Here is a 27,547-nt window from a genome sequence, read left to right as displayed (position 1 = left end):
ATATATTACTGAGGAATGGAACCATATTAGCTTAGCTTAAGTTCCAATCCTTTGAACTTATGATGTTTGTAATATATGTTGTGAACACATTCTTGAATAAATATATTTTTAACCAAACAGCATTATACAAGGAAGTTTATTAAAAATAATGTGATAAAATTACATTTACACAAAGTGAAACTTCAGCTATACATAAAGTAGAGCAGCCTTATTATAATAAGCGACCATTTAATGAAACGGAACACGTACAATAAAAATGAAAAGCAAACACATAAACACTATTTAAAATGGTTTCGTCTCGTTTGAACGGTCGATGAAACGATTTTGGGGTTTAAGCCGTTTTGAATGAGCTGCAAACCCAATATCGGCACAACAATATTTACAAAGCATTCAAATATAAATACAATTGAACCACATAGAATCACAGTATAACTTAAATAGCAAGTAAAGAGAATATAATTTTAATTGGACAACTCTACGGTTGTATACAAACAAGGGCACTATCATTTGAAAACACGCAGGCATGATAAAATGAAACCGAATGAGTATCGACTACAATAGGTTGACATTCCAATCACCATCGTACAATTCAGCAACAAGCTGCAAGTATCGTCGTTTAACAATAAACTGCCAATTACATTTTAAAATTATAATTTATATTGATTATTAATATTTGTTGTCAATGAAATATTGTCGTACGTTCAATTTGCGTTGTGAATCCAATCTCGGCGTGTTTCCTAAATCGTCTTAAGTTCAATGTGTGGTTTGAATATAATCTGATCATAAGCTCAATTTGAAATGTCAATCAAATCAATTCTTAATGTTGATGTGTGATATCAATTTACTATCACTGTAGGTTCAATTTGTATTATTAATTTTAATTTCGTCGAAAGTTCAATTTGTGTTGCAAATCAAATTATGTCGTCATTTTATTGTTTAATACCTATTCAATCTCGTCGTCAGTCCATTTGTGATGCTTATCCATCTCTTCTGCAGTTTAAGTTGTGGTTTCCTTTTCTGATGCATGCATGGCAACTACTTCAATGCGCTGTGTTGCTATGTTCGAGGGTGTCAAGCATTCTTCGTTATTAACAGCAGTCTGTGGGGTTGCAATGGGGTTCCGGTAAACAGCTAACATCTGTTGGATAGAAAAATAAAGGAATACAAAATTATATTATCAATAATGAAAATACAATAATTGTGCTCTCGACACATGCATTTTTAATAGTATAATAATTATTTATATATAACTAAGCTTTTGAGTTATAAAGTGCAGTTAACCTTTGGGAGGAATATCAGCATCTCCGAGACGAGAGTTCCGACGAAAGTGCACACGGAAGTGACTCCATTCAGTTCAACCGGTTTGTCCCCAATAATCCGCGACAGGAACAGGCCCACGGCACTCAGAATGAGAACGTTGTACAAGCATATACCGATCGTCTTGGAGTCGTTTAGGGCGTCAATGTGCACCTAATGTGTATATATACCGAGTACTAATTGTAATCATGCATTTGCAGGATATCTAACTGTGTGTTAACATATTTTAACAGATTAACCGTATAAACTTAGATCAAAATATTGCAATTGAATATTTGCAAACAATTAATTTCTAAAATGTTCGCACTGCTGCTGTTTACCAGTGCAGAGATGAATAGATGTTGGAACAAACAGTAGAAGTCGCATCAAAATGATATTATCACCAAAGACACTTCTTCAGTAACAAGGTAATATTAAATGAAATGATTGTTTTATTTCGTGATGGTAAAAGCCAAACAAAACTAATAAAAGCTTGCAAAAGTATGTCAAAATAAAATAATGTATAAGGTTATGACGGATAAACGATTCACAGCTGTGTCAATGCACATTAAATAAATAGGCGCATTGTGAGGCACATAATCATTGTTGATAAAATGACGTACTTGTCTGGTTTCCCATGCCAAAATAGCTCCGATGGAAATAAGAGCGCCATTCATAATTTGAAAGGTCCAGATGAAATAGGAGTAGTGTTCCGAGTCACAAACGCGGTAAAAAGATACAAGTACCACCTTTTCCCCACTTTCTGTGGTCACCTTTGAAATATTAAAAAAACATTGTCCAACAACCGGTACACATAAAACCTAATTACTCCACTTATTAAATTTTCTTTAATACAAAATATATATTGTTTTGTTTATCAAACTAAGTATACATTCTCTTTCTTTAGTTCCTGCTCGATCACTCGCTGCGGCGAGAAACTCTCCCAAACTATCAATAAAGCTGCTTCCATGGTTACGACTATTCCGATGATGACCAGTAGATGTTTGTCACTAATGGACTGAACAAATAAAGCAATATAACATTGATATGCACACGAATTAATCATTGGTATCATTATAGTATTAAGTAAGGCTGTGTATTTATAAAAAATCGGTGGAAAAACAAACAAATAAACGTTACTTATTTGAATAGCAAAACGATTGTATTTGTGTTAAATTTGCTTAATTTGGCAAACCATTTTCCGTTTCATTTTTTTGTTGTTGAAAATTCTGTGAACTCTCCATGTCTTGGAAAGCATTGAACCGAATGCAGAAGCGAATCCTATCCAGAAGAAAAACAATTGTACCTAAATGAAAAGGAAAATCATAATGCTTAACGCAGATCTCGTAATAATTAATAAGAAAATAGGATATCATGTATTAATGATACAAACGCGTAATAAGGATGAATACATAACACGCCTTGCAGTATGGGGACAAACATTACAACCATTATATGATTATATGCTTTGCCTTCTACTGCCAAAAGCTCTATATGAAACTCAAGAAATATAGAATAACACAATAAATACATATTTTGCTCTTTTCATCAGCAGCGAACAATAAATATCGTAATATATAAAGCTTACCGCACAAATTGCTTTGGTTGTCGTTGCCGTTGTCTTTATAATTATAGTTACATACAGAAGTAAACAACCAGCTAGTAGTATGCTGTTTATATTTGGTGATGACATTTTCACTATCCTGAAAAGATTCGCATGAAATACGTTTATTTTCATACTCAAGTTATAAAAAAATATGTATTTTAATAGCAAAACATGAATTGCTAATTTGCACGTTTTTGAAGAAATAGACTGCTATAAAGACACATAGTCGAAGCATTTTATCAAACGTCTTAATTAATGCAGACTCAGCCGCCAAAGTTTTATCTAATGCTAGAACGTGTGTTTCATCTAAATGTAAATATTAAAACTGACACGCTACGCATTTTACCTGTGTTTCCTCCAAATAACATTGCAAACGAAACAAGCGATTGTGAAAACTATTCCCACACCAGCAAAAACACACATCGTACAGTATAATGACATAGGAATGGACTTCTCGATGAGCATTGTGCGAAGAGAATCTATTGGAATAATACCGTCTGAAAACACGAAAACAAAATATTGCTCTTATTATCGCAAAACTGTTAATAATTCATTTAAATATATGATTCACTAAAAGAATGTTTTATGGTTCAATTAAAAAAAATATTTTTGAGCAAAATATCGCATTTTTCATGTATATATATATGATCCGATTGTTCATTCGCACAGATGCATGAACTCATACCTGTATAAACCCCTAAAGAAGACGTATAGACAAAAGCGCTATTGGTATTGACACGAATCACTCATAATATATAGCACGTTGAATAATTGCAAAACCATACTGGTATCATTTCTATATCATAATATCTTTGCAACTGTATCGATGATGCATTCAGACGGAGTGTTAATTTGTTTTATTTGAAACGACTAAGAGATGCATGTTAGTCTGACCTTTCCAAATAAGTGCTTCTTTTATCCACTCATATTGGGAATTTTTGCCATTTCCCTGCCTAAAATATGCCACCACTATTGTCTTCGCATCTGTAAAAATCATATGAACTTTAAAAAACTTCAAATCAATATAAATGTATCTGAATCAAACCCTTTTGTAATCAGAAAGACTTTACCTTACGTTATTTGTCATCCATACAATACATATGTGTTGCTGGAAATAAGTTTATTTGAACGAATTGTGTTCCTTATTTAACCTTGCGGTATACTCTCAAGAACAAATGCAATATGACTTTTAAGAACGCATTTATTTTTAGCATGTGCATGAGGTTCCATTACCTTGAATGCGTTGCAATTCGACATTTGGATTGAGAGCCCCCTCTTCAAACCTAATTCTACCAGATGTCCCTACAAAATCTACCCTTTCAATGCAGTCAGCAGTTGTTTTCACCATTTCTTCGAAGAATTCTAAAATAAATAGGAAATTGATGTAGCTGATTGATAATGGTACAAATGAGGTTCGGTAATAAATGCGCATGCGCTTCTGATATGGTCTATATAGCTATTTTCTTATATCAACTGGCAGATTTTGAAACGGTATATGCAACGATCACGCATACGCCGTACGGAATCATTCTCATAACCAAATGAACAGTACTTGAAATAAAAGTGAAGATAAAGTGTATGCATATGTGTTGTTATATTAGCTCCTTCATTTAAAGGAAGATAATTTTAGAAATAAACAATAATTTGCTTACTATTTGATTGCTATAAAAAAAACACGAAAACAGGATTTCAACAGTACATACCATATTTGACAGAACGCGCTACTAATTGTATATGCTATGGAAATACGGTCCTGATTGTATATGCTATGGCCAGATTTACAGGTGGTAAAGCCTTTATCCAATTTTCGACTTATAACAAAATGTGTGGAATATATAAGCGAAATATACAATAAAGTTTTAATTAAGCCAGACGTGTCAGCTCTTCATACATATTTGTATTATAATTCAATTACTGATTACAACCTCTGCTTCTCTAAATTATGTGCATGTACCCAATTAAACCAAAATGTTCGAAGATTGTACGCCAAATCGTTAAACACCGATATCATATTTGATAGTTGGCCTCTTATTGTCACTTGATATTGAGCTGGGGGCTTAGATGCCAATTTTACACCTTGATTAGTTGTGACAAATCATTTTTACAATACCTGATTAACTAAAAGTTACATTCCGTGTAGCCGAATAATGTTTGTTTTTTAAATATTTGAAATGTGACTTATGAATGTTACCATTACCTTTGAGCTTAATAGATATAAACTAGTTTGCAACAACCAATAGTAACAGTTTCATCCAATATTTTCTGCCAATATAAAGGGTTACTTAACAACGCTTGAACCATAATATTTGTATAGTACTAATGTATTGCCATTGTGTGAGATGCTAAGTAAGGTTTTGATGTGTGAAGACGTGTTTTTGTGTTGTGGACGGGAATTACGAAATTCAGTTGGAAAATGGATTAAGTGACGTGGAATTTTTATATAGTTATTGAATTTCAGTTGACTTTAAGCATACTGTGGAATTAATTGTATGCTATCGAAACTCATTAGACTGCAAATTAAGTTTTTCCCATAGACAATAGCCTCGTCACAGGCGGGAAAATTACCTATTTTACCTGTGCGTATGATAAAGGATAATGCGAACATCGCTCAAGGACAATGGCAAGTAGTTACATGGACATCTTGTTAAGCCCATTGCATCCGATAGGGCCGGCGGCTACGCAAGTACATTGGAGCGATGATTATTGTGATAATTATGACGCGCTATCGCAACAATCGTTCACGGAGCTAAAACAAGTCCCGTTAAACTACAATAATTCTACCGGAGAATGCCCCATCAATAATACGCAATCAAATCTCGAGGAAACCGCACTGGATTATGAAACGGACAACGAGCCATCAATGACAGTATGTAACCATGAATACTATACGATGCTATCCGGTTATCTTGCGCAGTTAAGGATCAATTGGTTTAAAAACATGTTCTTTTATAAATTGGCAACAAAATATCTAAATTTATTATGAAAATAATAAGTTCATGTGCTTATTAACACAAAAATATTTAATAAAATCAGTGTAGAACTGTCCGATTTGATTTCAAAACAAACATGACTCACCTCATTTTCAAACTACCACAGTGTCCGGTAATCTTGCGCACTTTGTATACTGACCTCGTTTAGGCAAAATTTCCAAAATTGTAGACATATGGTGTCCAATTATTGACAAAAAACATTCCAGAAAAATAATTTTAAAATCAGTTTGTAAAACCATTGAAATTAAATGTGGATTTCTAGTGCAGTTTTTGTTCACTACAAATCAATAAATAATATAGTCACTAATAATAGTGTACAATAATAAAAAAGTACCGGTATGGGTGAAAAAAATGCATAACAGGTTTGATACCACGATCATGCTTCCATAGTTTACAGAAAATATCAAAACTAGGCCATTGCGCATGCGGAGATCATACCAAATTGGTTTGACAGAATGGCGGGAAATGATGACTATGTCGTCTGATGCGATATATTTTCATGGCAAAAAATACCAAAACTGATCGGATATTGTGCAATGGAATGCTAAATTACACGTTGGATTTATGAATTCTTAATTTAAAGTATGAAAACGCTAAAGACTGCAGGGAATTTGTGATTCATTTTGAATTTTTCGTAAGAAGGCCAGTGTTTACGATGTAAAGGGATGACGCAACCGTTGTTTAAATGTAATGATCGAATTTAATTTTGCATGGAATACGTAACCTTTAAATCCGTTTATTCTTTAAAATGTGAAATTCCAGCTTTCATCACTAAAGAAAACCATTCGTCGTCTGCGAGATTCGCAAATGCGAAGTGCGCAAGATTACCGGACGCGCAAGATTACCGGACTTAACTGTACATTTCTCGACAACGTCCTTTCAAATCTCCCAAAAACGCGCTACATTGGCAAATTATTGCAACTGTGTGACAAAAAAGATGATGATATATGTACATATAGGAACATGCTATACAAACGTGCACAAACATTGCCACTCTGTCCTGCCGGATCACTTATGCAAAGACGAACAACCGATCAAGAGAAAAGCCATACAAAATATGCAAATGACTGTTATGCTCTCCAACAATTCATCGAAAACAATGACCCAAAAATGCTGAACGACACACTGAAAAAAACGCAAACGCAACTTAGTAAAATGAGTACATGTACGACCGACACGGCTCAAATGCATATGCAAACGGAAATAGCGTCGCTACAATCTAAGCACACTATTTTGCAACAAACAATCGTGGAAATGAAACAAATGCGACTTAAGGACCTTGAGCTCACAACTCAATTATCATTAGAATTGATTGAAAAGCAGTACTGCCGAAATCTCGCCGAAGCATCCAACCGTACAACCACTTATCACGTGAACATAATACAAACGTTGAAAAATGAAATGGCTACACTTCGACAAGAAATAGAGCAACATACACGTGCATTCAATAAGAAGCCAACCATATCCCCGACGTTGTCAAAAACAGAAGGAACCACTCATTTTGATATCGCAGAACGAAACATTTCCTGTCCAGTACAAATACCACTCGAAAGCGACCACACGCAAGCTAAGAAGCAAAAGCAAACTTACGCAGACATGGTGAAATTATCACCGCCGAAGGGACATGCTATACCTGTGATTGTCAATAGACAATATAACCAAGACACCACATTATGTGTACAAGATACAACAGATGAAAATGTTTTACCTTATCAAACGAAAATTGTGACAAAACCAAAGGTATCGAACAATTTTCCACTCGCAGTCGACAATAACAATATGCATAGTGAACACAGCTCAAAATCATACACACGTGACGCCAATAAAAAAAACCTGGAAACACCGATATTCCAAAGTGTTCGCCCAATCCACGCACGCCGTTACTACATTGGTGGCATCTCAGAAAATTCGAACTACGCTGGCATAAAAGCTTTCCTGACTGAAAAAGGAGTTGAACCCGAGAAACTCAAATTAATAAACACTCACCGCGGAACTTCAGCTGCTAAAATATCATTCTATCAGAACGATTGGCAACGAATAGAGAAAAAAGACTTCTGGCCGTAAAACATTTATTGTAGACGCTGGTACTCAGAACAAAAATGGAACGCATTACTCCATACGGAAACCAAAATGCAGAATAGTGCATATGACGCAAACATTCAATTGCCTCCACCGATACCCAAACAATGGCTGTAATACGATCGACAACTCATTCGTGCAATGTTCTCACATGGAACGTTCGCGGCATCATATCATCGGCAGGCAGCCTCAGCCACCTCCTTTATAAACACAGTGTAGATATTGCAATCGTGACTGAACACAAGCTGATGAAAAAATAATCTCAACACTTCCTTGAAACAATTCATGCAAAGTACACGGCACACTCCATCTGCGAAACGGAAGTGACCCCACTATCTAGATGCGGCAAAGGGGGAGTCGGAATATTATTAAAAAAGACATTGTCCTTCTCCACCAAAACCATCAGCTTAACTGAACACAAAAATATATGCGGAGTGAAAATATTTACTGAAATTTCATTACCAATCTTTGTGTTTGCAGTATATATGCCGCCTGTGAATTACGAAATTGAAGAGTATATTGAATACATTGATTGTTTGCAAGGACTCGTAAACCGGTTTTCCAACGAAGGTATCATTCTCATATGCGGTGACATGAATGCCGATATCACGAGTGATAATGCGATAAGTACGGATCAACGTTCCACACGATTACGAGAATTTCTGATCAAAAACAAATTAACGGCTTTAAAAACAATGAGCAAACGCGACTTTACATTTAAACCAACGCAGAAAACACTGGACTATGTGATAATTGGTGATTGGCAAACTGATATCATAAACTACAATAACAAAGTAAACGAAGACTGTTGCTCAGTGTCGGACCACTTCCCTATAAAAACTGTGCTGAAAATACCTGTCACAAACTTTGACATTAAAAGTGATGATGTAATTGCATGGAATAAATGTACCCGTTTGAATTTAAACAACTATGAAGAACTATTAAAAGCATATCTCTCGTGCATTAATACATCCCAGCTACAACTACATTCGACAGACATTGAAAATCTGTACGAGCATATAGTCAAATGTATGAAAAGTGCATCTCAAGCTTTGCCAAAAAGCAAATTTAACAAAAACGCTAAACCGTATTGGAATAGCTCTGTAAAGGAAGCCCACAATGAACAACGCCGAGCGAGAAAACATTGGATCGAAAATGGAAAGTTACTTGGCAGAAACAATCCGTACTTTAAACAATACAAGGATTCAAAACGAAAATTTATTAATTTACAAAAGAAAGCCATAGCCGATACAAATGAACTGTTCTACAGTGAACTAAACACGGCTGCCAATAGCATGGACATGCGTACTTTCTGGAGAATGGTTCGCTTGAAACAAAATAAACTAAAAGAGACTATAAATGAAATAGAAAGCGGCAGTGGTATCCTACGAAACCCAAATGACATTACAAGTACCTTCAGTTCATATTATGAAGACGTGTTTACTCCTAAATACTCAAACGTTCATAATACCTATCTTCATGCTAAATTGGACAATAAAATACAAATATTCTTGCAATCAAATGACTTTTCGAAAGATAAGTGCCTAGCCAAGGACGTTTCAATTAATGAAATTGCGGAAATAGTGAAAACGCTTAAATTGAAAAAAAGCACCTGGACACGACAAACTAGTTAGCGAGCACCTAATACACGGCGGGGATTGTCTGCTCCATTACAGCAAAACACTGTTTACTCTGATGTTACAAGCGACGTATGTTCCATCTGGATGCAAGATTGGAATAATCATCCCAATTCTGAAGGAAGGGAAACCGAAAACGAAATGCAGCAGCTATCGCCCTATCACACTACTTCCGGTTTTATACAAACTCTTTGAAAAATTTCTCCATTCAAGAATAAGCAAGTGGTGCATCGACAATGAAAAAACATTTCCGAACCTTCAACAGAACGCCTACCAAAAAGAACTGGGTTCGATCACCGTGGCGTTCAACTTACAGGAATGTATATATTCCAATACAAACTCATATGATATGGTGACACTATTGATATCAGCGGCAAACACCCTCGATGACGAGACAACCAGGAGTATATGTAACTTCATTCATATGTGTATTACGTAAAATTAACTGTAATGTGCTTTAAAACAAACAGACGTCTTGTGGATCTCTTTATATATAATATTCATATGTAAATTATGGTTTATGTAAAAATTACTTGATTCTATATTCATATATGTGAATGTATATTTGCTGCTTTTTTATATTGTATGTTTCAAAATCACTGAGAAGTGGAAATAAAGAGTATATATAATAAATTTGAATGCATGTGCACACGTTTAAATATGTGTTATTGATTAAAATTCAATGTCTAGAGAACTTACCATCTTTTTGTGGATTCTGTAGAATCAGTGTTGAGTTTAAAGAACAGTTCAACGCTAAAGCTGCAACCCATACATGGTCGTAACACTTGCCGATGAGGTAAGATTCGTCAATATCGGCAATAATTCCATAGGAATCGTTATACAGGACATTAGCATATGCGTTGAGGTCCGAGTCTTTATAAAAAGACACAAAACAACGATTAAGAAACAACATGTCAGGCTTAGTTTGATAGTATATGCTAGTATACATTCTTTTACATTACGCATATAAAATAACGTTTTGAACAATTGATTTTGCTACAGTTTTTTGAATGACAAATTTAATAGTTTACGTTCGGTAACATGGCATCATAAACATCAAAATGTCATCTGTCAGTAAACAACATATAGACTGTTAGACATATTTTGGTATTTACTAATGTATTTATTCGTTTTCAAATATGCTCACAGTATCTGACATTACTAAACATGTTAAATAAAATGTTACATTTAACACGTACTGATCTTGTGTAAGTAAGGCTCGCTGACTTGCGAAATTTAGAAACTTATTTAATTAAATTCAGGTGTGTTTTTCAAATACTGAAAGTAGTTCAATACAGGTGAAAACCACTTATGAATGGTTTAAATTCAGATGTGTTTCTTAAATACTGAAAGTATTTCAATACAGGTGAAAACCACTTATGAATGTTATTGAAGTTAAAGTACTGTATTGAATATGGCATTATGAAGTTTCATTTAGCAAATGTTTATTGGCGAAATTAATCGAATGGGTCATTGATTCGTTGTTTAAGATAAGTACCTGTGATAATACACTTTTATTTTTAAGTTTCGGTTAGCGTTCTTTATACCTAAAGCTTCTTGTCGATATAATAATCTTAAACGACTCTACTTACATGTGATGTTTGCTATGCTAGTTCCTTCAAAGGGTATATAATTCACAGGGTTTATAAAAAACATCCCTTCCACCGCCTGTTGCATTTCTTCGACCGAGCAATCGACATTGCCATGCTTCACGAACTCGTAATAGTTGTCCGTAAATATCCAAACAAAATGTTTCCCATATATATCCAGGTTGAATGCCTAAGTTAATCGAATGACATACATGATCATAATATTGAACAATGAAATGATGGCGTCAAGTGTTGGCAAAGATACGCAAGTTAACATAGTTTAATTAATATGGTTGAGGTTCAATACTTTAAACCTATGATTGAGCCTTGTTCTGTAGTATAACTCTTTAAAACAATCACATAACATTTAATTTAGCTCAAGTACATTTTAAATTAATTATGAAAAATAAATTGAAATGTTAATGAACATATTTTGATAATAGTAATTGATGGCATCGCATGGTAAAGGCCCCTTTACTCTTTTGTGTTGACTAGTAAATTGCAAACCTTCAAAATGTTAAATTATAGTTTCACACATTTCATATTGCACGTAACTGAACTATCTTTAAAAACACATGTGATTTATGATCGTTTGTGATGGAAGCATTAGCAGCCATTATATATATTTGATAAAAAATTAATATTGTTGTGAAGATTGGTTAACAAAACATCAAATAACTAGTCCAATGGCTCTATATATTGTTATGTATGCATATATGGGTATAATTAAGTACTTTATGTAATGTTCAGATTTTTCATCGCGAGTTAAATAACGCTAATAGACCCCTATCCGCACAAATTAAAAATTAAATGTTTGCGGCGAGCAAGTACAATTTATACCACCAATAAACACATCTCAATCTCTGTAACAACTAATGTACTGGCTTATTTTATTTATTGCCACTTTATTTATTCACATTGTCGGCGAGGCCAGCTGTTCAAAGTAGGTTATAGCGTTAAGTGTCGAGAAATGAGTATGTTTTCAATCGACATTTCATAAACGTAGAGCGTCATGAAATGTTATGTATGGTGTACAGTTAATGCCAATTGTTGTTTTGCATGATCGACCCTGGCTATTTAAGGCGAGAACATGAAACGAATGAGCAAATATCAAGATGTTGGGGAGCAAGATCATGATGATATACCTAGATCGTAATATAATGCTAATTATAATTTATTGATATAATTTATCCATGATCATGTATTTAATTTATTTAAAAAAAGATTCAGGTTAACCTTTACAAGCAAAATGTAACCGCTAAACCGATCGTTTAGTAGGTTAACCGGTTTTCCTGTTGCATATCTAGTCGTTACATACTTTAAACGTATTTGCAACTTGTTACAAAACATGCCATTCTATGGCAGCTAATCTCAGTTTATGACCAGAATATGAGTAAACTACTACCAAGCTGTAGTTAAATCGCGTGTATTTATCGTTTGCTAAGAGTATGCTAAGCGTCAAAATACGAACACAATACAACTAGTTCATGTACAAAAAATATTCCTTGACGTATATCAGCGTTCGAAGCTGTGTTAGATCGGTATTTAGCTTTTTCCAACGTGTCCTGGCATACACTAGCGTATATTTTTGATAGTGGTCTTAGGCTTATTTACGGTTGAATCATACGCACAAATGTAACATGGCATTTAGATTATATATCTAGAACTTACACTGCATATTATTTCCATGGCAGTGCTTTGAACAACACTCACAACAATGACACGTGCGTCCAGATTCTGCAAAATAAATCAATATTATGAAGACCATGCCAACAGTTGTCTGGAGGTGACAACCGATAAATGTTTTACTTCACGTGCAAACGTAGTGGTCTCACGCGTGCACGTGCAATTCTTTGCGTACAATATTTTACGTACCCACGTGCAGATCTCACCTATGACTAAACCCTTATAATTTCGATTGTCTTGGTAAATGGAGAACATATGCATTTAACGAATTGCAAGTCCAAGGATAAGGACTTGTACTTAAATACGTTTAGACTTAAATGTGCGGCGAGCAGACTGGAATGAGCGCATGATAAGTGTTGTCAGTACGCACATAACGACCTGCGCATGCGCGCGTTAAAGGGTTAACACTGTATGCACACCAGTAAAGACGAAACATTAATTCGGATATCACGTCCATGACACCGTGCAAACAAATAATTATAATCTGGAATTTGTATTGTATCTTGTGTTTATACACATGTTCGCAGAAAAAGCATAATTTCTTTTATATCAGGCTGGTTGATTGAAGTTGTCACATGTTTATATATGAAAATATTTGAAGTCAAATATCTGAAAACTAAAACTGATTCGATGGAAGAAAAATGGCTTGTTACTATTTGTATCATACTATTGATGATTATGTACTACATGTGAAGTTAATCGCTGCAAATTTCAATAGATACCATTACTTAAGGCTTGTTCGGAGGGTATTTGATAATTGTTTTGTAGTCCTATAAATGGCACATTCGGGTGTTTGCTTTCTTGTATAATAACATTTGCATGTAACAGGATTCTATTTTTCATTTCAAATTATTGTTCCGTGGTTGTAACAAAATAACAAAACAAATGTGTTTGCTATTACTTATTTGAATCATTTTTTAAAGAAAATCAATGGCAACGTATCTTGTTTGGAGTGACCTGCACTAAATATATACCCAACAAAAGGAAAATTCGTTTGATTGTGTTTGTAACTAATAATTAACTACCTTGACACACCTGTATTGGTATCACTACCGTTGTATTTCAGCACTTGTTTACACATAACATGTACTAAATTCTCTTACCTTCAATACCTCCAACTGTTGCACCACAGGAGTCAAGCCAATACTTATGGTATTTGAGGCTATAACATCTACCTTCGTAAGTTTGAGTTCCTTCAGAATGTCGCGTATAGGCTAAACAAAGAACACAATTTAAACTTACAATTTATAATAAAAAATGTAAACATTTAGAAAAGAAAGCGTTTTTTTGTGAACAAAGAAGGCGGAAGTTGTGTGGACACCGGGAAGTTTGGTAAAAAAGTTTGTAGCCAAATTGTTTATCTGAAAATAATACTTAAGTCTAACAAAAATGATTTAAACAGAAGACACAAAATGAAGCGTATTTGACTAAACACATGTTAATGTTCGAAAGCTCATGATTCGAAAATAATATTTATTTTATTGTAATCTTTTTGCAGAAGTATTTACTTAATAGAGGTAGTGCGGAGTAATTACATGCTATCATGTGTTAAGAAACAATACGATTAATAATACAACAATCTTTATCATGTGTCCAATATAATGATTGTTTCATCATCGTCTAGTTTGTAAGTTTTATATGAAAACTAATTTCTGCAGGATTATTTCCAGTTAATTAGTTAACTGAGACCTTGATATACAAAACAGAAAACGTCTAAAAATACGGGAAATTGTTATTAATTAGATAACATTTCTATCTATTAATTTTTATTTCATTTCCTTAAATTTTGTTTTAACTTTACACGTGTTGAGTGCGTAAGCATATATATATATTTACCTACAATAATAACATTAAGAGCTTATGTGAAATCACATAATATATGTACCAAGTTCACGCCATTTCAATCGCGGATAAAAACGCCGATGTTGATAAACGTAAGTGGAAATGCACTATTTTGTATTGCTACAAAAAGGTTTCCCGGTGGGTATTTGATTTGGATCTTATCAGCAGTGGTTTGCGTCTAAAAGTGGTTTCAGAATACTGATAATTGCTTTAAAAGTTAACTTTTCTTTACAGAATTGTGCTCGGCAATGATTTATAACAAAAGTCATGATGGTAGACGACTTAACGTTGTCGTAGATAATTGTTTAACAGATCCTTTCAAACTGACACACTTTAATACATCTATTTACTCATTTTTAAATTTTGATTTTTGTATTAACGAAATTCGAACATAACAGCAGATAAAGTTATTTTTGTGTCATAAAACTTAAGTGGAATATATTTCAAATAAAAGATGTCACCATTTCATGCAAACACAATTAAAAACACGTCAATTTAAGGGATTATAAACACTGTCCATTGAATGAATCTGTATCATGAGGATAATCTGATCTATGGTAAAATCTGTAAATATCGCCAGTGATCATTAAAATGCGCGTAAATAAGACTTCTGCAAAAATAAGTGATTACACCGTATTTGAAAACATGTCATTGCATAGGACATTGACTGATCAAGGCCTTGTTGAAAAATAAGCGCTGAATTTGGCATTTGACTTAAGTATTTAACCTTGACCTTTAAGGCAACTGCATTGTTCTTTCGCGAGAGAGACCGTCAATTGGTGTGAATATCTGCGCCAAGTAGTTTTAAAATCCATTCATGCATAAGGTCCTCAAAATCTCTATATTGAATACAAAGCCATGCATTTTTAGATTTTACTTCAAAGCTTGATGTTGACGCAAGGCAGCCACATGGTTGTGGTGTGTTACACATCGTGTCATAGAGGCCGCATTACTTAGACATCGTTCAATGCCCCGGGACGTTACTGTCCATGCAAACCCTATTTTGAAAACTTCATGCGTTTTATTTGTTAATGTTACCGCAAAGCTTGACCTTCACTCTGAATATAGCCACATAGTTGTTGTGCAAGAAACACTGTCTCATGTCGATGAACATTTGATCCAAGCCATTTCGTAATATTTCAATGCCAAAGGGAAGTCCGCAAACGTTTTTGGATAGACTGAGAGGCCGACATACAGACAGACACGAGGCAGATCGATTACAATTTAAACTTACCTACGTACGAGTATTATAATAAAAGTTCATTACCATTGACATTTTTTCTCCCTCCTCACGTATAATCGCTATACGACTCCAGTTGAAGGTTGCTAACAGTTGCACAAAAGCAGAACCTAAACGTTCCGGAGCAGTAAGTCGGGTGAACGTTGGATATTTCGTTCTGTCAGCCAAGTCGAAAGATGTAGCAATACATGAAATCTGATTAATCAATCTCCGGCCCTTAAACAAATGAAGCACATTCAGCATCTTAGTTACATATCCTTGTTAAGTCAGGTTATTGTTATAAACAAAGTTTGTGCAAAGTGTAACAAAACATATAACATCTACTTGATTTTGGAAAATCAATTTTCATAGTTAATACTCTATATTTATGGCAGGAAACAATATAAAATATATAATACATACTTAGATACAATGTAACAATCCATTATAAATAAGCATACATGAGTACGTAACATTTATTTATGAAAGACGTTCAATAATGATTGTTTAACCACACAAAATGTCATTACTATTGTAACGATATTTGTTTCTTGAAATGTAACCCCCGTTTTAAAAGATTATTACCCATTTTAACAATAATTATATATAGGAAACTAAGAGTTAACGATAATAAAGCGATCCATATCCAGAATTAGAAACAATACTGCTAATATAAAGTGTCTTATATTTGATAACACTATGTGTGTTGTCATGTTCAATAGCAACGAGTTTCGTTGTTATCCAAAGTTAGAACAATACAAATACAATATAGGCGTCAAGTGAGACAATATTTCACTCGAGCACTCACCTGTTGATCATTGTTCTCATTTTACATATAAAGCCTATACTATCCATATGTCCACCCGGGTTTTGCCCGAGAGTCACATTTAAGCAAATTGAAAATACAAGGTTACATACCAAATATTACACATCTGGGCATTTTAAATATTAACATATTTGTTAATTGGCCTGTTATGCTTATTTTATTGATCGTTTGTAATTGTGTCTCTGAAATATGGTGACCAAGCAACATTAAACTTCGAAGAGTTTTAAAATATGACGTTTTCGTACACAAAGCGCGACCATATACTAAATGACCGTTTATATTTACACGCAACATGTAGCACATATGATGTGAATATTTACGTTTTAATAACAATTTATTAAAGATGTTAATTAGTATGTTATTCGGACTTTTACAATCGTTTATGTTAATTCCTACCTGATAAATGTAAGCAATATATTTATATATCTCCGCCGTAACATATGGACATACACCACCGATCAACACAAAAGGAAATCTCCATTTTCCTGAAATCTTTTCAATAACGGATTTTGAATTATGAACCCTTTCACGTCGCACGACTTCGTCAAAAAGGAATTGATAATGCTCTTCCGCAAAACGTCGCACCCTTTCGCCGTTGAAGCACATCTGAAAAATATAATTAGAACCTATAATAACAGTTTGTGCAATAAAATGCAACAATGCTTTTTTGCTTAATATGTAAGTATCGGAATATAAAAGAACGAAGTAGTTTCCTTGCATCGTCATTAACCAGTTCTATTGACCGGTTTAAAATAAGCTATTACAAGTACTTAAATAAAAATTCAAAAGAACATAGGTTCATAGAATTACCACTCGCAAACCACATATATGTTTGGTTAGGCTTATTTTAGATTATTTGACATACTATACTGCTTCTGCTAATGCTGCTGCTGCCGCCGCCGCCGCAACAACCACCACCACCTCCGCCCCTACCACGACCACCAACATCACCATACCACCACCATCACCACTAACACTACCACTACCACCACAAGTACAACCACCACCATCACCTCCACCAACACCACCACCGCCACCACCACCATCACCACCACCACCACCACCACTATCACCAGCACCACCAACACCACCACAACCAATACCACCTGTACAACTAATTCCACTACCACCACCATCACCAACACCATCCCACCACAACCACCAACACCACCACCACCACCACCATCATCACCACCACCACCACCACTACCACTACCATCATCACCACCAACACCATCACCACCTCCACCAACACCATCACCACCACCACCACCACTACCACTACTACTACTAATACTAAATATATACAATAACAATACTCGTGCGAATATAATTACGTTCGTGTCGACGATATCGTAGGTGAGATGGTATCCTACTAAAAGGCCTGGAAACGCGTTTATATCTTCCAGAGCTTTCTCTATGGCTATTCCGCACAATTCGCCCTCGTCATAATCTAATGGGAGTGTTGCAATTAGACGTACTTCTTTCGGTAATTCACTGCGCAAAACAAAATTTCATTCCGTTTTGACAATAATTTAAATATAAAATGTACACTTTTCGACATGTTTTAATATGAATGATATGATTGGACGACTTGAGAGGAACCCTCTGCCTGACTGCGGAATTGATAGCAATATTGATGGAAAGCCCACCGCTTTATGATACAAAAGTATATCATAAGAATCGAGATTATCAGTTTTCGCCGAATGTTCTCTTTCCGCGAAAAAGCAATACACATATACAAAGTACAGCAGTCGTAAAAGCTAGAAGATGTAGAAGAAACAGGCTGTAAAATCGTTGGGCACTTTTATATCTTCCATAAAAAATTGTCTGTTTAACACTGTCGAAAGCGGGGATAAGAAGTCGTGCGGAACTTTCATATCTTCCGTCAGAAGCATTGAATTACTATACAAAATCGCGAGTTGTTATCAGTTATCCTCAATTCTTTATACACTAATTGGCTAATCAATAAACGCGCGGAACATGAATCTCCCAACGAAAAACACTGCACAATTTTTATGGGTTTTAATTGGATACCCGCGTAAAGTAATTAATTTCTTCTGTATACCTAGAAATATAGAATCCATCAGAAAGCATTTCGCATTTTGTTTCTGCTCTGATGGTAGAGTGAAAGTACTTTCGACACCCGGACCGGACCGGCCTCGTAAACCAGCTTAAACGTTACTTCGTAAGGTGAGTGTTTTTTAACTAACTGCCGTAATACGACATTAATACTGTTAAACATGTTAACACATTAAACTTAACACACGATTATACATCTACTTAAAACTGAATAATTAACATATGTGTCTTTACATTTAATCTCTGACAATCGTTTATATTTCTTGGTGTTTACTATTCACAGACAATCCCAAATAATCAAATACTTGTTATAATCAAAGCGCTGAATTCACTGAATTTGTTCGCTGTTGTATTATATTAGACGCAACTCAGTTTCAAAATTATGTTATAGCTTTTTATATCGCAAGTTTGAAATAACCACAACCGATACAAATTTATAAAGAGTCTGTCTTAAAGCACAGGTCGAGTTGTGTGCTTTTTTCAAATCATTGATACAGCTAATCAGTGTGCACAGGCTAATCTTATTTGAAATGCATTAAGCCCCGTTTTCCCTGAAGCAGACAATATGTACAGATTTCAATGATAAACTCTAGACTGGCAAACGTTGTCTTGCAAGCTGTTAAATACACTGTGTTGTGTACCAGTGATAACAGGCAGATAAGGTGGTTATACCAAACGCTTTCAGCATTTGTCGTCTGCTAAATTGTACTAGAGTTATTCACACAGGCAGTCATTGGTTAAGGGCCCTACCGTAGCTAAGGCATACTGATTTGCAAAATTGCGTCTCCCTTATTTGTGAGCTTTGCTCACAAATAAAAAATGTAACAGGTTGAAATATTCATTTCAAGTATTCAATTCATGTGTTCTGCTTTAATGCTATTATTTACTTTTAACTCATTTGGTTTTACATGGTTTACTTATTAAGTTGTGATCCTGTGGCCAGTCTAAGAGTTAATGTCAGTCAAGCATATGATTATCATATGTCCAGTTTATGTGATTGTTCAGTCAGGCTTGACCAGTGATTTTCCCGCCCTTTGTCTAGTGGTCAATTCAAACTTGGACACCGAACTGTTCACATGTTCTTGTAACATATACATTTATACTGCGAGAGTTGCCATTACTTCAATATAACGTCAGTTCTATTTTTACCTTTTTGCATTTACTCTTTCTTGTATTTTCATTGAGTTGTATTTATGTTATGAGCTGATATAACTCAGATTTTATTGGTAATGAAGTTAAATTCAGAAAACCAGCACTGTCATCCTGACAATACTCTTCCCATACTCTTCACACTTTAATCGTATTTGCAGCACCCGCCGTGATCATTGTACAGAGAGAGTTCCGTACACATTCCACAAATGGTAAGCGAGAACGAGAAAGAGTTGAGATCTCATGTAATTATATGTTTTTGTTGTATATATTCCATTTGGCATGTTACCAGATCTTTTATTTATATTTCATTGTAACTTGTTAAAGGCCACATATGATATCTTTTATATAATTGTTACTTTGTATAAAATAACATAATGTCTGATACCATGTTTATATATGTTTCAGTGACATGGAATTTGTATATTATTTAACAAGAAAACTACATATATGCGGGTGGTTTTTGTGCCAGGTACGGCCCGTTTATAAATTTACCTATCCAATTTTGCAAAGCCAGACATGAAAATTGTTTTAATCCACTATTGGTTAATCTTATATATGTATATATATATATATATATATATATATATATATATATATATATATATATATATATATATATATATATTTATATATATATATATTTATATATTAACAACAGTTTTCAACTTTTAATAGTGAAAGTTTACTTAAAATCCAACAAACAAGGCTGAATGGTTAGATGAAACCAATGCATTTGATGAAGAAATTGTTTGAAATTTAACATGGTATTTTAGTTTGTCTTTATTTTTTTTTGTTCAGATTGACAATGACTTCTTTACCAAGAATCCTCTTTTGCTTGTATTACTCTAATCGAGATAGATAAATACCTTTGTACCCAGTTTAAAGAGCATTAAACCGAAGGTTGCGATGTGTTGCATAGAAAGTTAACGTTTTTTTAACAGAAATCTGATAATTAATAATACCAAAAATTTATTAAGTAAGATCATACGTACTGATGAGAAAAATGTCTTACAAATATTATTGTGTTTGAACGAAGTGTGACTACCAAAAAAGCGAGTTGATACGTATAAAATCCTCAAACGTTAAATCAATTTTTAACATCTATTTTGTTTACAATTTATTACAGATTATAAAACCGTTGTAAATAAATTTAGGATGAATGGAATCGGTCCTATTTACTACCGATTATATTTAATTTCTTAATAGGGATCTTTTGGATATTTTAGGATATCTTGCTGTTTATTTCGTGTGTTTAATGTAATTCATGAAATGTTATTTCTATTTCCGCGTTAAGCACTAACTATTAAATATATATATATATATATATATATATATATATATATATATATATATATATATATATATATATATATATATATATATATATATTCCTTGTTTGATGGTTTGATGATATTAATTAATCAAAACGCTGTAGGCGCTGAAGGCCTGGGACTAGATTTAGTGTGACGTAAAATGCATTTAGGATAGCAAAGATGGTGGAGGACAACACGATACTGGTTTTGGGAACGATAACCTTTTGTTAAACTCTACCGATCTTGTAGAGGTTCGTCTACATAGGCGGTGAAGATATACAACAACAACAACATGGCCGCATAAACTGTTATTGTTGGCGTCAAATAAATCACTGTCAATAGCATAAAAAAGCTTTCTATTACATAATTAACAGATCAGAAACAGTCATACTTCCTTTGTTATGTGTACAAAAAAAGAAAATCCACTTAAGCCCAAGTCTCACTATTGCCGGTAGAGGCCGGTTCATCCCGGTTTGCTAACGCCGGTCGACCGGCGAGGACCGGGATGATTCATAGAAATTTTTTAACGCAGTAACACTATTTCAAGGTGCCGCCCCGGTTAAAGCCGGTCAACAGCCCGGCAGAGTCCCGGTCAACCCGGACTGGCTACGGTTTATCCCGGTGAAGCTCCGGCAGAGCCCCGGTTGTCGCCGATAGTGCCCCGGTTGAGCCCCGGTGAAAGCCCGAGGCGTCCCGGAATAGCCCCGGTTGTCGCCGGTAGTGCCCTGGTTGAGCTCCGGTGTATTCCGGAAGCGTCCCGGCATAGCCCCGGTATACCGTAACACCGCCGGCACTCACCGGGCGCTATACCGTATTCAGACCCCGGCAGAGGTACGGCAACGTCCCGGTTTGACCCCAGTTTTCGCCGGTAATGCCCCGGCGGAGCCCCGGTGAATGCCGGTGGCGTCCCGGCAGAGCGCCGGTTGACTTATGCTCCGTAGCAATACCGGGACTCAAACGGCATTCACCGGGGCTCCACCGGGGCGATGCCGTAGCTCTGCCGGGGTCTGTATGTGCCCCGGTGGAGCTACGGTGCCGTCCCGGTTGTTTCCGGTGCCGTCCCGGTTGTTCCCGGTGCCGCGTCGGTCGTTGACGGTCCTTCTCGATGACTCCCGGTACATCCCGGAGGTATTTAACATTTAAATACTTTCCCGGGGGAGCCCCGGTTTACTCCGGTTCATCCCGGTCGTTCCCGGTAGACCCCCGGTTCATCCCGGTAGAGCTCCGGTTCATCCCGGTAGATCCGAGATCACGCACCGGGGCTCCGCCGGCATCATATTGAGACTGGGCCTTTACCCTGAGAAGAACGGTGTACAGATTGTGTACGTTGTCTCACGTAGAACTTTTCGCGCTCGATTTGCGCGCTCGATCTGCGCAGTGAAATATCATATCCGTTAACTTCGTATATTTCCGAGAATGATCATGAATATTTGTTGTTGTTTTTTTTTGTAAATTCCTTTTTTCTCGTTAACGCAAAATAAAATAACAATATCTTAAAATATGTTTATAAATACCAAATATAATGTCTTCAAAAATGTATCAGAACAAAATTCTTCTAACTGTCTCCGTAGACACTCGTTTTAGCATAGTTACCCCATGCTATATGACTTATATGACAATAAAAACGGCCACACAATTAGTACATCAAATATATGCACTCAAATCGGGGAATGTAGCATTTCATTAGAATCAAGTAATGAAAACAAACGTTGTAAATGTCAACTAGTAAATGTTATTTGTAAAAGGATATAATGGTGAACATAATTTAGAAAATTAGCATTAGCTACAGTGTTTATATACAATTAAGTTGAAATAGAACATAACGTTTCTATTTGCCCTTTAGCATTTTGTATTGTTTCTAGTGTGATTATGCAAGCATCACACATGTTATTTATTGTGGCTGTAGTGATTTTATAGCATGTTCATCTTGATTTTGTAGTTTCGTTCGTTGTTGGTATGCTCAATTTAGATTCACCTTAAACATACATTCCGTTTGAAAATAAGTGTAAATGTTTAGAGTGTATATTTTTCAAATTCAGTAACACGGCATTCGCTTATTTATAGCAACGTAAAGAACGGAGTCCTATATACATACACTCGTGGCTGCATAATTAAGATGAGTAAAATATGCTTGATAAAATTGTCATAAAATACTACCTAGGTATTAAAATAAAGTGTGTGTTGATGATTATTTGGCCAATTGAATAACAATGTACTCTTTGATTATGTGCATTGTTTGTTTTTAAAAGTTCACAATTGAGGGAGGTTTATGTCCCGATTAAAATGACCAGATGGAAAATGTAAAAAATAAGAATAACAAGTACTGCAGTAGATCCATAACACAATGCTAAAATTGTCGCAGTATTCTCAGTGAAACAAAATAACGTTTGCTTTATTGATACCCAGCAATCTTAAAATATAAATATGTATATTAATTATGTAGGGTTGAAATATTAAGATTGTTATTTCTTAAGCCCGATTTGCCAAATGGTTGAAGGTAAGATTATTCTTGTAAAGGTTACCGATTCGATTCAGGATCACAATTGTATATTCCTTGTTTTCTTGATATTAAACTTTGTCAAGATCATGATAAATAAATTATATTTGATTTTAAATACATAAAATACATTCTCCAAAATATATGTGAACATGTCCTTTAAATAAATTTATGCATGAATATTTCATATGTATGAGAAAGAAATTTTTCAAACAGTGTAAACAATAAGTATTTTATACCCTAGCGCTTTCGACTATTAGTCTTCTATAGGGGTGTATAGAGATAGTAGTTTAAGATTCATCAGTGCGAATGAACATTCGCACCATTGTCTTGTAAACATCAGGAAACATCTTTCCGCTGATTTAAACCCTTTGCTTAAGATTGGCGACCGCGATGTTTATGATATCGATGACTTGTAAGAATTGAAGTTAACTTTTCGGCATTCAGTCTTGTTTTTATAGATAGGTGACGTTTTATTTGTGTTTGTATTTATTAATTTACGCATATTAAAATTGTGTTATAGACTGACGCCCGTTATGTTCATTATGTCGATGTAATAATAAAACATTAAACGTTGCAGTGAACGTTTTGCATTCATTTTTGTGTCATATTTTGTGATTTTCTACTTACACTTATTACAATTGTGTGTTATAAAATGTCGCTTAAAATGTTTGTTATATCGGTCTAACGTTAAAATGGTTAAAATGGAAGTGAGAATTTTGCATTAAGTTGTTATATTAGTACGTGTTTTTTTATGTGTGAGCGTTAGCTCACAAAAAATGCAGACGCAGTTTCGCAAATCAGTATGGGCTTAGCTACGATAGAAACCGTAACCCATGACTGCCTGTGTGGATAGCTGCAGTCAAATTTAGCAGACGACGAATGCTCTAACCACCGCATCTACCTGTTCTCACTGGTACACTACATAGTGTGTATTTAACAGCTTGTAGGACAACGTTGGGCAGTCTAATGCTTATCATTGAAATCGGTACATATTGGCTGCTTTCAGGGAAAACAGGGCTTAATGTATGTCAAATAAGATTAGCCTGTGCACAATGATTAGCTGTATCAATGATTTGGAAAAAAAACCATCTCGACCTGTGCTTTAAGACACACTCTTTATAAATTTGAATTGGTTGTGGTCATTTCAAACTTGCGATATAAAAAGCTATAACATAATTTTGAAAATTGAGTTGCGTCTAAGATTATACAACAGCGAACAAATTCAGTGCCATCAGCGCTTTGATTATTTATTCCATGGGACTGAAGAGAATTGAGTTGCCTTATCCAGTTTGTTTCTCGAAGTTTTCGTGTTTCGTCTGATCATTTTACATAAGCTTCACTACAGCAGAGAGCGATATTATCAAATATGTGATCAGGTTCGCTGTGATGTACATAGATAACGAAATATAAAACTGTTTTTAATGGACAAGTTTATGTTACAGAATATCACATTCAAACAATGGTTTCATATAAAGATTGTGGCTAGCCGTCAGGGATATTAAAAAGACAATATATTTTGTAAACAAAACACTGCACTTCAAGCCAGACAATAATTTAAATCACAAACAAAGGACAAGACGCTCCAGAAAAAAATGACACCTTTCAAAAAATAACATACAAAGTAAACGTAAGTCTTTTGAAGTTTATCTTATATATGCTGTATTATTTATATATCAGTCGATCTTTAAAGAGAAGATAATATTATATTATAATTTTCGAGTCTGAAAAGTTTTAAAAATGGATTGATGGACCGTGTGACTTATTTGAAACTAAGTAGCGTGTCTTTGTATTGGTGCAAACGTCAAACAAAACCGTTCTGTGAAATTGGTTTTATATAGAAATTGATGTATGTGGTGTTTCGTTATCATTCACAAACATGTTCAAATAGCGTTGTTGAGGGATATATAAGTGTTAACAATTAAGCAAGAATAAAGTTATATAATTATAGTATGTACGAATAGCGTTTACGTACCATATTTTTGAAACAAGAAAACACATACGTACAGAAGTTGTAAAACTAAATACCTTGTGTTTGTCTAAATAAGCAAATCAAACTGTGCCACACCCATTCATAATATTGAATAAACCAGTACCGGATATAAACAATAACCAGCGGTGAGTACACTATTTTGTTCGTGTTGCATATTAGCGTAGTGTAAACATGGATTGAAAACGCAGTTCGAGTCCTTATAAACCAAGTGTGGGGGCATGCAATAGTGTAATTGTTCAATATATAAACTCTTAGTATATGTAAATAAAATTAGTGGGAACTAACAGTCCTTTCAAAAATGCTTACAAGGTTTGTTATCGTCAGTATAAGGATAATAAACTCATAGTTGATTTCACTTTTGCTCTTAACAATGATTCGTTAAACATCGCCATATTAGGGACTAACTTCCGTGTATAATAATAGAAAACCCCTTTTAAACGGAGGTGAATATCGGTGAAAGGCAGAGAAATAATTAGTTCTACAGGAGTATAAACAAAGGTAGCTATTACAGATGCGATTAATTATATTCCGTATAATTGGATGCGACTGTGCTGTTTTTGAAATCTCAGGTGACTGTTAATAATACATGTATTTATTATTTAACAACATGTACAATTGTGGTGGGAATGAGATGTTAAGCGTCCTTTATATAATGTATAAATGTATGATTCCATACTAAACATAATAATGATTCTACGTTAAAGACTGCATAATATAAATGAACAGAAAATTCTGTTTTGAAATCCTGTGTACATCAGTACAACTTAACTACATTGCCTAAATGAATGTACAAACGCGATAGCATTTGTTCATGCTTTCTCTTGCCATTGGTAAATGTATAAAATCATCCGATTTTGTTTTTTTTACAACACAATCGAAAATTTGTACACACATCACTATTTTACTGTAACAGAAACAACCGTTTGCTGACATTAAAAAAACACTTTACCATTGACATAGATCTTACATCAGCTAGGTACACTACTGTTTAGATCCTAGTTTATTTAACATCCTTCGGACATTTATCAACTAATAATAGCGCACATTGCTAAAAGATCTCGTGAACGTTTCATATAAGTGCAGTAATAAGTGTAATTCTATTTTATGGTGAGTAACAGTTACCTGGTTTTGACCTCTGGAGTCATGCATTAACATATCATTCATTGTTCTATGTCTACCGAGTTTTGCGCTCAAATCTTTTATATATATATATTTTATTCGTACCTGTGTTCACTTTTGATGTCGCTGTCTAAAGATTGGGCCCTTACGGAGATGGCGAGAAGGAGCATGACTTGCTTCCACACGTACTTCGGAGATGTAGCCATAATCTGGAATGCGCAAAGACAACAATGAATAATGCGGACTTTGTAGTTAAGAAGATAAAGTCGCAATAAAGGTAAATGTTCGTGAAGCACGGTTAACAAATAAACTGATAGCATGTCATTGATACTGCGTCTGCTCATTTTTTATAAAATTAAAAAATAAGTATTGCATCACTTAGTTTCAATTTGTGAAGCATAAATCTGTAACGTTTTGTTTCGTTTTAATTACATTGATTACATATTGATCAGCTCAAATATTGGCACTCATACAAATACTTCGAAAATATGCATCATTCGTAGATTCACATTTATACTAGTCACTTATCCTGAGTTGAAAATTAAAATTAGTGTAACACACAAATAACACGATTACATTCGTACGTCAATGTTTACTTGAAAATGCGCTTACATGCAACAA

At 34.7% G+C, this 27,547-nt stretch overlaps 1 protein-coding gene across 1 annotated transcript; it reads right to left on the bottom strand.

Moving 5' to 3' along the window:
• Positions 1-122: 122 nt before the first annotated feature.
• Positions 123-27,547, bottom strand: LOC127852368 (gamma-aminobutyric acid type B receptor subunit 2-like). The gene is made up of 18 exons (XM_052386328.1): positions 27,539-27,547; positions 27,032-27,135; positions 18,108-18,267; positions 17,167-17,376; positions 15,993-16,181; positions 13,987-14,097; positions 12,869-12,934; positions 11,201-11,387; positions 10,308-10,481; positions 4,136-4,264; positions 3,797-3,886; positions 3,249-3,399; positions 2,885-2,999; positions 2,492-2,602; positions 2,189-2,314; positions 1,920-2,069; positions 1,282-1,470; positions 123-1,138 (listed from the first exon to the last, which is right to left on the bottom strand). Exons 2-18 carry the CDS (start codon positions 27,130-27,132, stop codon positions 998-1,000), a joined length of 2,400 nt encoding a protein of 799 aa, XP_052242288.1. The 5' UTR covers positions 27,133-27,135; positions 27,539-27,547; the 3' UTR covers positions 123-997.

This window comes from Dreissena polymorpha, chromosome 12 (genome assembly GCF_020536995.1).
Source record: "Dreissena polymorpha isolate Duluth1 chromosome 12, UMN_Dpol_1.0, whole genome shotgun sequence".
Taxonomy (NCBI): Eukaryota; Metazoa; Mollusca; class Bivalvia; order Myida; family Dreissenidae; genus Dreissena; species Dreissena polymorpha.
The sequence above is the reverse complement of the archived record's forward strand: the minus strand, read 5'-3'. Positions and strand labels throughout refer to the sequence as shown.